The 11,586-nt window shown below is 46.4% G+C and overlaps 1 protein-coding gene across 1 annotated transcript; it reads left to right on the top strand.

Annotated features, from left to right (window-relative positions):
• Positions 1-4,272: 4,272 nt before the first annotated feature.
• Positions 4,273-10,845, top strand: POLR3H (RNA polymerase III subunit H). Its single transcript, XM_027885045.1, has 6 exons — positions 4,273-4,543; positions 5,696-5,792; positions 7,485-7,571; positions 8,564-8,627; positions 9,253-9,460; positions 9,963-10,845. The coding sequence occupies exons 1-6, from the start codon at positions 4,433-4,435 to the stop codon at positions 10,014-10,016; spliced, it is 621 nt and encodes a 206-aa protein (XP_027740846.1). The 5' UTR covers positions 4,273-4,432; the 3' UTR covers positions 10,017-10,845.
• The last annotated feature ends 741 nt before the right edge of the window (positions 10,846-11,586 follow it).

Here is an 11,586-nt window from a genome sequence, read left to right as displayed (position 1 = left end):
TTTAGGTGATAGCAGCCTCATTTTGCAGTAGAAGGGTGGATCACACCAGCACCTTATCACGCAGGCCCTTGTGATCCTGGAATAAGATTTACAGCCACCTCAAACAACCATGGTGCAGTGTCAGTGCTGCTGGGAGCTGTTACAGCCATCTTGTGACATGGGGTGGTTGTGTGTTGCTTTTGTTTTCTTTAACTCTTTCCTTGATACATTTTAAGTAGCTGAACACTATGATGCCAACTGGATCTGTTTCACCAATGACTGTGGAGGCTGCAGGATGGTGGACAAGTTGTGTGGGAAGCCACAAGTTATAGCGCAGAGTGAGGAGACAGAGTCATGACTGCTCCACCTGGCTGTATCCATCCATCCATCATCCATCCATCTATCTGTCCTGGTACTCAGTCTTGATCTGTGGCTGCCCCAGGGACTTTGGCAGAAGGTTTGGATCACAAAGCACTTGTCTTTCTCCTGTCAGTGAACTATAGTGCAGAAAAAGGCTTCATAGACAGAAGAGCCCAGCCCATGGCAAGGCTACTAAGAAGCACAGAAACCCGAAGTGCAGGTGGGTTCTGGCACTGCCCATCACACTCTGCTTGTGGCTTTTCAAGTAGTTTTCCATGACAAAACAGGAGCCCCATTCCCACCCTACAGACACCACAAGGCTCATCTCCCCAGTCTACCCTTCAAAACCTCTACACATACAGACCAGGATGGTCCTGAGCTGGAAATATCTGGAGGCCAGTCCTGGGAATGTGTGGTATGGGCATGCCCTCTTCTTCCCCAGGCATTTATTTAACATTTCTACATCGAATATCAGAAGTACCTGTACTTCCCCATTTCCTTTGTGGTATGCCAGGTTTACCTGTGTGCCCAGTTGCATATGTTAAACAATGTGAACTGAACAGAGGAGACAAGCACCAGAGCCTGGCTCTCCCATATAAAGGCTATTGATGGAAAGGCACAAAAGTCAAAGTATGTTTGGCTGGAAGGTGGCTCTGGGCATGCGCTGCAGCAGAGGATGCAGAAAGTCTAAAGAAGGCAAAAATGATAAAAGAAGAGGGGAAGCTTTGATCAAACAGAGAGTGGGAGTGGGGGTGCCAGAGATGCCTGCAGAGATGGAAGAAAAGGCAGGAGCGTGGAGGACTTTGTACGTGAGAAGATACATAATTCCTTTGGAGTCAATCAAAGGAGGGCCAGAACTGTCTAGATGCAAATTACCACTCACCTCCCCTAGCATCCCTGAGACAATTTTCCCCAAGAGCCATGGGGATGCAGGGACAGAGAAGATCTTAAACAAAGTAATTTGGGGGTTCCTTTCATTTTCCTCATAGGTTCCAATCCTTCAGGTAGCTTCAAATAGTATTTTCCAGCTTTCCTGTATAATCAAGAGAATGAGAAATGTCTGGAATTTTCTCTGAGGGACAGAAAAACTCTTGTGCAAACCCTGGATTCCAGCAGCTGAAGCTTCAAAAACACCACCAAACAAACAAAAAACCCAAACCGCAAACAAAAAACCCAACCAGCAATGGAGAACCATGCTCCCAAATATTGGAAAAGCCCCAATACTGCTGACAGAGACTCTAGAGACTTCATGGTTATGTGTGGAAAGGTGTGTACAGGCGCTGCAGATTTGTGGATGTTCACCATGTCAGTACTCCTGGGACAAAAAGAGATGATTCAGCAAAATGAGGCTGTTCACACCGTCTCCAACAGCAAGACACTTTAGCAGCAACATTAAAGATAGTGTAACTCTGAGCACTACCAGTAGCTGAGTTGAGCCAACACCCATGTGGGGCACAGTTTGGGTTTTGTTTGTGTTTTTACATTGGAGACAGTACTTGTGAAATACAGAATTCCTCCAGAGAGAAAATCCAGGGCAACATCTGTGACGTGTACAACAGCCCAGGCACATGCCACTTGGGACTGAGGGGAGTTACCTGCAGAGGGTGAGATTGGAACTCGTTTCCCACAACCTGGAATGTTACTGGTGGAGGCTGAGAAACTGACAGCCCGATTCAGCTCTGGTGGTGACTGTACCTGAGGCACTGAAGCTCATCTGACACTGCCACAGCTAGCTTTTTCTCCACACATTTCAATTCAGTTTCCCCAGAGTAATAGCAAAGTACCTGCAAGTGTCACCAAAATACATAGCTCCATAGAGAAGAGGAATCCCGTCATCCTTACTGAGCAGTGGCCTGCAGCGTTCAGCCCTTGCTGGCAATCACAGAGCTGATACAGGAGAGAGAGATTCTGCAGGTCTTGCTTGGTGCCTGCACTTTACAAGATACCAGACATAACCTATAAGACCCAAACCAATATGAAAAAAACCAGCCTTGCAGACCTGCTGCTCACACAGCTGGTTTTTGGGGACTGTGGATCAGTCTGAAGGGAGATGTATCTGCTTCATATTGGGCGCCTAAAAGCCCCTGATGGGGCATAGCTATTGGAAGCATGAAAAATGTTAGCTCAAGGATGGGCTAGAATGGAAGCATAATATAACTATCCAAATCCACTTCTCTCCATCTCCCGTGTTCTCCCAGGCATTCCAGTCTACTCTTCCTCTGAACCCATGCCCCTATTTAACCTTACAGTTCTTATATAAAAAATCATCTGGAGTGATCACTGTGCCAAAATCAACAGTGTCTAAGTTCTGCCTTCTTGTGTGATACCAAGGCTATTTCTTCCCCTGCCATCAGAAGAAGGAGAGGGTCAGGAACTATTCTCTCTTCTGAAAAAGTAGCTACAGACACCTGCAAAACCTGCAGTCCAGCTAAAGGTCAAACCTCGCACTGCCAAGCCTGCATGAGGCCAGGACAGAACAGCAAGGGATGCGGCACGTGTGCCAGCAGAACTGTGCTGTGCCCAGATTAGCGCAGCAGTGACTGTAGTGCAGGAGAAAGGAGCCTTTGTAAGGTTCCCTGAAGTAGGACAAGAAGAGCAAGAAACACTGGGGATTTGGGTTGAGGTGTTCTGATAGAGCGGTGTCTGCTGTGCTGGCAGCAAAGCACATTGCCGAGGCAGCTCCAAGAAAAATGCTGCTTTTCTCAGGTGACAGGGTAAATCTTGTTCCCGGGCCCCCCATTTAATACAAACACATCAAATATGTGCAGACCAGCCATGTTTATTTAAACAAAAAAAACCCCACAACCCAAAGATCCTGGTGAAACAGGAGTTAATTGTGAAGAGATCAAAAACTCCTTGGCCGAGACAGGTACCTTGTTAATGAGTCCTAACCACGGTATTTCCAACCTCGTTTTTCCCCTCCCGTTGCAAGACAGCTCAACATTTAATGATTTCTTATCTAAAAGCCACGTTACTGTCCCACCACGCGCTGCTGGGGGGTGTGGGGGATGACACACTTAGCCTTTGCATCAAAGCCATTATGCTGACAGTGCAGTTTTGACTGTCAGCCAGGGATGTTTGGTTTTCCTGGCAGATCTTTTTTTAAACACACTTCAAACAACCTCCTTTCATTTTCCCCGACAAATCTCAGACGTTAGCACACCCCCTTGTTTTCTGCCATCCCTCACGCTGCTTCCCTCACCGCAGAATGCACCAAGGCCTGAAAAAAAAATCATACCATGGGGGTTGGTTTGTTTTTGGCAATTAACACTCTGAAATTATTGCAGCACTGTGTGATGACAGTTTGTCCCTGACAATAACCTTGACCTAAGCACTGGACAGTCGGCGCTGTGAGGAACTTCCAGCTGGCAAAGGGTGCTACAAACCCACCCGGGTTTGCTGGAGAGGTGGGCTAACAGCTTTCAGAGAGGCACAGACTTTGATCTCTGCGACCCTGTCCGGATTGAAGCTTATGCAAATGATAAATCACAATAACCGCGGTCGTGGATTGATTCAGCCGCGGCACGGTAAACTCCACCCGGGAGCCTCCGCCCGGGGCTTGGCGGGGGAGGCGGCAGGGACACAGAGCACCCACGCACAGGTTGCTGAGGACATTTCCACGTTTATATTGACCAAAATCACGCCCCTCACGAGGGTCACCACACACGGCCCTGTCACCGCTGAAGGCCACTCCGGGCCAGCGCCCCGCCCCGCCCCGCCCGAGGAAGGACAAAATGGCCGCCGCACCCCACACTGCTCCCCTCAGGGTGCGGGGCCCGCCCGCCGAGCGCCATTGGCTGGGGCGGCGCCGGAAGTGGCGCGCGGCCGTGGCGCGCGCGGCGGGCTCCGCGTGCGGCGCGCGGGTGGGGGGCGATCCCGCCGTCCCGGCCGCTCCCGGCCCCTTCCCGCTGGGATAGCCGGCATACCGCCCCGCCCGCTGCAGGCTTCTTCCCGCGGGGACAGCCGGCATTCCGCCCCGCCGGGCTCCCTGCGACGCGGGCTGAGGGGGGGCTTCCCGGGCCCGCCTCGGGTGGCCTCGCAGCGCTCCAGTTCCCGGGGCTGTTGGTGTCTCCTCGCCCCCTCCTCCGCCACCATGTTTGTCCTGGTGGAGATGACTGACACTGTCAGAATTCCTCCCTGGCAGTTTGAAAGGAAACTGAACGAATCCATTGCTGAGGAGCTAAACAAGAAATTGGCCAATAAGGTAAAGCGTGGGTCACGTACTGGTTGATGGAGGCGTTGTAACATCCCCGAGCGTTTCTTCCTTTCACTTGCGCCCAATGAGGCGGTGGGTGAGGCGTCAGAGTGGTTCAGATGGGAAGGCCATGCCCAGCGACTGTAAACAAAGAGACAGCCACGTGTCATCTGAAAGGGGACATTTTTCTAGTGGCCGATGCTGTAACGGGAAGGTACTGAGATGCCGGATGGGGCAGAGAAGCTTGGAAGAGAAGTGGGAGCAACTGCTGGGTTGTGTATAGCGGAGCAATCTGAAATGCAGCCTGAAAACCAGATGCAAACTAATCCAGCGATGAATTAAAAAAAAAAAAAAAAAGAGGGCTATATAAATAGTAGCTGATTTGGTCTGTGGCTAATAATTGAAATACAGTGTGGCAGTAAGAAGCTGATCTTCAGAATATAACAAGTATTCTGTGGTAGACCAGGAGGTCACAGTTTGCCTGTGCAGCCCTCTAATTAGCACACGGCTTTCAACACAAAGCAGCGACAAAACTCCAACTGCAGCTGTGAACGTGAAGGGAGCTCAAAAAAGCAACCTGAAGGGATAGGGGGTTGTGAATAGCAGGTTATATGGACAGATTATGAAAAGCAAAAATCTTCCCTCATCCACTGATGGCTGGTAGGTGCCTCAAATTTTGTAGGAGTGAAGCTGTCTCTGAAGTAGCAGAGAAACCAAAAAATTTGCCTTGTGTCTCCCCGTAGCTAATGTAATTTAAGACAAAGTCAAGCCTAGAGGCTTTTGACAGTGTAACTCCAACAAAAAGTATGTTAAGCCTTTGGACAAGCTGTGGGGATGGTGAATGATGTCTGTAGGGAGCTGTTTACCGTCTTGTCAGTGGTGAGAAGAACTTGTTCTGCCAGTTTCCCCAAGGGTCTCTGTTTGTGGCAGTGCTCTTTCTAGAGCCAGTGAAAACACATGCTCCCATAACAGTTGAATTGGGGTTCCCCTGCAATGCTGAGGGTGTTGAAGGCAGTGCACCCAAACAGCCTCCTTCCCATCTCGCCACCCTTCTGTTGCTACCTTTTGGAAAGTTGTCCATAATGTATGAACTTGACAGTTTGCTTGATCTAACCTGGTGGGTTGATTTACTGCTTTCAAATTGTTTTTTTCTTTGAACAGGTCGTGTACAATGTCGGGCTCTGCATCTGCCTGTACGATATCACAAAGCTGGAAGATTCATACATATTTCCTGGGGATGGGGCATCACATACCAAAGGTATGTGCTTATCCTCAGTTATATAGTGTTGCAGAAGGTTAAGTAATGATCTGGAAATGTAGGCTGAGTTCAATTGTTAGGGAAAGTAACAACCTTGAGTTCACAGCCCTAACTCCGTTCCTGTTAAGAGGACAAGACAAACATGGTGAAAGTCTCTTCTTTTCTTTGCAGTTTTTGGGTACAAATACAGTTTTAAATAGCCACTCCTGCTTGTCTTCTCCTGTAGTCCATCTCTGTTCTACAATCAGAGCCATAGGTGTGGGGTAAGGAAGGGGATAATTTAATTGAAAATTATTGGAAATCTACATGTAGAAAATAAGTTGCAATAATTGTTTTCCGTTCCTCTAGTATTTTTTCTTTTTGAAGCTTATTTTCCCTAGCTAGAATGTTGAAACCTGTTTCTACATATAATAATTGCACAGCATTTGATGCTCGTGTCCTAGCTGGAAGTTCTATGATATTTTTGTTGAAACTTAGACAGTTCTGGTTCAGCATACATTTCTAGTGTGGTTTGTTGGTTTTGTTGTTTTATTTTTTTTAATAAGAAATTACTGATTTCTTTACTTTGACTTTTGGTAAATTTGAGTAAAATCTGGAAGTAAATGCATAACAACAATTTTTTTTTTTTTTTAAGTTAAAATAAGATGGTTTTTTTACTGGTAAGAGATGCATTTTTCTATTTTCAGTTTACAGTGTGGAAGCATAGGTTGAGCACATGAAATGTTTCCTTTTGGAAGGGAACTGGACTGACTGTATGAGGCTCCCCTTGTCTGAATTTTAACTCCAGTACAACTCACTTCCAGCAAATAAAAACTTCTCTAATACTGAAGGAGAATGGCAGGCTTTCCTGATTGCTTTAATCTCCATTCAGCTTCTTAACTTTGAATTACTCCTTTAACTGAAAGAAGAGAATATATTCTCTCTGAATTTGGGGGAAAAAAAGTCTGCTTTCAGAAGGTGGGGTAGCACTTTGATAAATTCTGCTGTATTATATATAATTATATAAAGTATATATAAAATAATAACTTTCTTTAGTGCACTGCCTGATTTTATGTTAAAGAGGAGCACTGAGTATGAACAGATAAAATGATGTTAAATTTCTCATAAGCATTGTTTGGATGAGGTTGTCTTAGTAGAGCATTCTTATAATTATAAATGCCAAGTGCTTAGTAAGAAACATTTTATCTAACCTGGATGAAAAATCCAGTTATGTCAGAGAATCTTATTTACTCTGATAATATTTGATTTAAAATATTTTATTTAAGGAAAATACAACATTGCTGACAAAGATAAAAGGCAGAAGTACTGCAAGAAAGTATAATTTCAAGTGATACTTTTGGCCTTGTAGCACTGTGCAGGAATGCTCCTCTAATACCTTAAGCAGAGGACCTGCTCCATGCTTTTCACCTTACACTTTCATTCTGTGAACTTCGACTCTTGCAAGACTGAAGAGCTGGGAGCAGGACACTGCTGGTCAGCTGCTGTACAAACTCGTACAAACCAGTTAGGAATCAGAACTCTTACTCCTGTTTTTCTGTCTAATCTGTGCCTGTAAAGAAATCATAAAAGAAACCGGCTAAGTGTCTTAGGGGGCATATAGGCTGTGGGATTTTGTTTTAATGGCTGCCATCCTGTGGAAGGAGTGTAATTCACTCACATGGAAATAACAGTGGTGATGTGTTTTCTTTCAAGTGCATTTCCGCTATGTGGTCTTCCATCCCTTCCTGGATGAGATCCTGATTGGACAGATTAAAAGCTGCAGCCAGGATGGCGTCCACGGTAAGCCACAACTTCTGATATAAGGGACATGTGAGCTGCAGGGCTCTTGGGTCTGCTGAAACACTGATTTTGGGTGGAACGATGCTGTCTGTAGGCTGGGTAAATGCTGTCGCTGGCCTCTCGCGCTGCTCTGAGCTGAGGGTGGTTGGTAGTTCGAGCCTGGCAGCTTTCCCTGCCCCTGATGCTTTTGTCTGCACTCCCCTTTCTTGTTGTCAGTCACGTGCGTGCCCAAGAAGAACAGGCAAGCCCATCTGGAGCATAGACTGGATTAATTGTCTCGCTTCAGTTAACACAACTTGTGTTTTTCAAAGTGGAAGTATCGGCTTGTGTTGGTCCGATGCATTTTTCCTATAGTTCTGTGCAAATTCACCATCCTTTCCCATACCTGAAAACGTGGCAGGGAAATGTATTTGTGAGCACAAAGTGCTGCCAGAGTCATGGAATACATAATTGATGAGTTGCTTTTCTTTCTTGAAGAAGTCTTCTGTGCAAACAAGCTCCTCTGCTCAGTTGTTAAATTGGGGCAATGAGATTACCTTGGCTGCATTTGTTGCTGATTGAGCATGGTCCATTCTCTGTTAAAATTCAACATCATGAAATCTTAAGGGGAGGTGGGGACTGTTCTAAGTTTATATTGGTCTTTATTTAACGTGTTACATCTGTGATTTCTTAGCTCTTTTCTGTCACAGACCTCTATAGCATCTGACTCATTTCTTGGAACGCTTTCATTTCCATTCCTGCTCCAAACAACCTTTTCCTTTCCCAGCAGGCACGAAGACTGTGCCCTCTGTTGCTGTATGTACTTTCAGCCGGGTGGTTTCTTTGCTGCCAATGGAAATTGAGTGTTGTGGCTCAAAGAATAATTCCTGCATAATCTCAATGTCCTTCCTGAGAGAGGAAGGGAATGAGTCTAGAAATGCATTTTAGGAATCACTGTGGAACATCATTTGCAAAGAATTGTTTCGGTCTTAATCAAATTCTTTTCTCCGCAGTTTCTATTGGATTCTTTGATGATATTGTCATCCCACCAGAATCCCTGCAGCAGCCAGCTAAGTTGTATCCTTTGATCACCTTTGATAACTTTACTACTTCATTTCAAAAGATTGTGCAGTGCTGGCCCAACAGGCATTCACCACTGCAACAATGAAGGTGCTCAGCGGCAGAAGCTAAGCCCTTGTGTCGGGCAAGTCCCGCAGACTGTTATCACAGCTAGACAGGCCCTCACGCTCATTAGGTTTTGCAGGATCATTGTGCCCGCTGATAGAAATGAATGGCAGTGTCCCCTGAACAGCCGAGTTGTAATCCCTGCCTCCAGTCTTGGCTGCTGCTGAAGACAGAATGCGGGTTTTACTACTCCATGTGACATCTACATACATGTGTGTCTGATGTACTTCTGTGTGATAGGTGAGGTCGTCTGGGTTTGAGCGGGATTGCTTGTTTGGGGGTCTTTTCTGCTGGGTTTTTTTGGGGCGTGGGTACCTCAGCAGTGTACATCTTGAAGCAGAAAAATCAGAAGGAAGATGGGTCCTGCACTGTGTAGATGATGACCCAGGACAGCACATGGTGGTTTGATAAATAACTGTGAAAAGGCTTTGAATCGAGTCTGTCCTCAGAACTGTCAGAAAGTGATCTGTCAAGCAGAATACTGATTGTTTCCATCCTTAATCCTTGGCATGGCCAGTGATGAAGCAGAGCAGGTGTGGGTGTGGGAATATGAGACAGAAGAAGGGGCCCATGACCTTTACATGGACATTGGGGAGGAGATCCGCTTCCGAGTCGTGGATGAAACGTTTGTCGATACATCACCGACAGGCCCAAGCTCTGCAGAGGCTTCCACTTCAACTGCCACAGAAGAAGTCCAGAAGAAAGAGGCACCGTACACTCTTGTGGTAACTATGTGCATTGATTCATAGAGCCTTGTGAGTGCTGTGGTTTGTTCAGTGTCTAAAATAGCATCCCTTTCCCAAGGAACTGATTGCTTTAAGCTGACCGTGAAGCAGAGTCACAAAATGAAAGGAGTGGAAAAAGGGAGAAACGAGATTGTTCTTGCGGTTTCTCTGTTTTCATTGGAACACTTCGTGGTGGTTGGTGGATTTTCCCCTGGGAGGCTGATTTAAGGCAGACTGCAGATGCAGGATTTGTAAGTAGGAGTGAGTGTATGAGGACTACAGAGCTGGGAGCAACACATCAAGGTTTATGCAGCAGCTGAAGTTTTTCCTTGCAGTGTTCTGGCATAAGACCCATTTGAGTACAATGCATGAGAAAGGTAGATCTGAAGCAGTGACAGCTCTGTTCTGTAACTCAGAGGGGAGAGATGTTATACTTTTAGGCATTTTCTCTATTTTATATGCAGTTTAAAATTGCACCCTCTCATCTTTTCTCTGTGAACAGGGATCAATCAGCGAGCCTGGCCTGGGCCTCCTGTCGTGGTGGACAAACAGTTAGCTGCCATCAGAGCCTGCTCCACAGAAGGTCTTTGCGATGGATGTTTGGGGTATAACGGGATCCTGCTGGTGCTCACTGCTCCTCTGAAGCTGAATGAGAAATTAGACCTGCCATTCTGTTTCCCCTTCAGCTTCCAACCTGCCAGAGAGAGACAGTCGCTTTCAAGACATATCTTCACTGATCTGCAGAAGCGAATTTACAGGCACAAAAAGCCTTGAGCACAGCAGCAACAAACTCCGCTGGAGCTTTGGTCTCCTGCCCTGGAGGAAAACTGGGGAGGTTTTTACTTGCCTGAATTAAGGAGGGAGTTGACTTCACTGAGTGAAAGCAGAAGAGAAAGCTTGTCAAAAAGTACAGCTTCCTTGGGCTGAGAGCTTGATCTCAGAGGGTAGAAACCTGCCCTTCTTTTGACAGGAAATTAAGAAGACACGGCAAAAAACTAGTTAGTAGCAGTGTGGTACTCCAGAGACCTGGAAAATGCTGCTGCTGGGAGAGCAGGAGAGGTGGTGGCAACGTTCTGCTAAAAATGGGAACTTCACCCATAGATGAAGTCAGCCAAAAAGAATGGGAATGACAATCATTTACCCAAAAGTAACTCAGGCTTGGTGAAGATGTCCGCTGTGGAAAGCTATAGGCTGCTTATTGTGCTGAATGGAATTACTTTACTGGGTGGGCTGTATTTATGTAGGATGAGCTAAACTTTGCAGATTGACTGAAATATGTAATTATGAACTAAATGGACCAAGGCTGCTTTGAGCAAGCTGCTCCAAACTCTCTTGTTTGTGGGGGTGTCTTAATACCGTAAATGGAATAAAGAGTAAAAACCACACAGCCTGCCTTCCTGTACAATTTGTGGGGAAACTATTAGCTTCCTGCCTAGCAGGAAGAAAACAGTTGCCTCCTGCAGTTTAGCTACTTGGATTTCAAGGCAGACAGTGTTGAGACCAACGCTTTGCTCTGTGCTAGCAGCCAATGACAAACAATTGCCATCACCCTCCCTGACAGCAGTACAAGGAGAGGGGGGAACAAAACAGTGAGTAAAATCTATGCAGGGCCTATTGCCAAGAGAGTGATGTTGCACATAATTACAAAGCCAGCCACGTTTGGCAGGAAGGGGCTGTAATTCCCTGGGATAGTGGGTCTGCTTAACCTCCAACTGCGAAAACAAAGCCTGAGTCACCAGTACCCTCCCTGCAGCGTCGTTAGAACCCCTCAATTCTGAACTGTTATTCGTGGTGCATTGCCCTAATTAAAAGGGAGCCTAGAATTCTTTAGGTTCACATAGTAACTGAGGTCCATCTGCTACTGAATACCACCTACAGAGCAGCAGTGCTGACATGCAGCCATCTAGCTGTGGTGAAAACAAACTTTGCAGAAAAGCCCCAGCTGTTTGTGGAGGTGGAAATTTGGGTGAAACAAGTAAGGAGCTTCCACAGAGGCTGTTCTGGGGTAGTGCCAGAGCAGGGAAAGAGAACAGCCCCAGTACCTCGAAGTAGCTGTTAACTCAGCTCCCATTTCACAGGGTCAGAGCTCTCAGCAGTGTAGTGAGATGGGAGCTACATGGCTTTGT

This window comes from Empidonax traillii, unplaced genomic scaffold (assembly GCF_003031625.1).
Source record: "Empidonax traillii isolate 1590-97213 ecotype Southwest subspecies unplaced genomic scaffold, ASM303162v1 scaffold159:size1039807, whole genome shotgun sequence".
NCBI classification, from domain to species: Eukaryota; Metazoa; Chordata; class Aves; order Passeriformes; family Tyrannidae; genus Empidonax; species Empidonax traillii.
Note: the sequence above shows the minus strand (reverse complement) of the source record. Positions and strands in the feature narration are given on the sequence as shown.

Excerpts from the sequence above, each read along its gene's own strand:
- POLR3H (XM_027885045.1), top strand. The coding sequence starts at position 4,433 with ATGTTTGTCCTGGTGGAGATGACTGACACTGTCAGAATTCCTCCCTGG. Across the intron at positions 4,544-5,695 it reads ACAAGAAATTGGCCAATAAG|GTCGTGTACAATGTCGGGCT; the intron begins GTAAAGCGTGGG and ends TTCTTTGAACAG. Across the intron at positions 5,793-7,484 it reads TGGGGCATCACATACCAAAG|TGCATTTCCGCTATGTGGTC; the intron begins GTATGTGCTTAT and ends TTTTCTTTCAAG.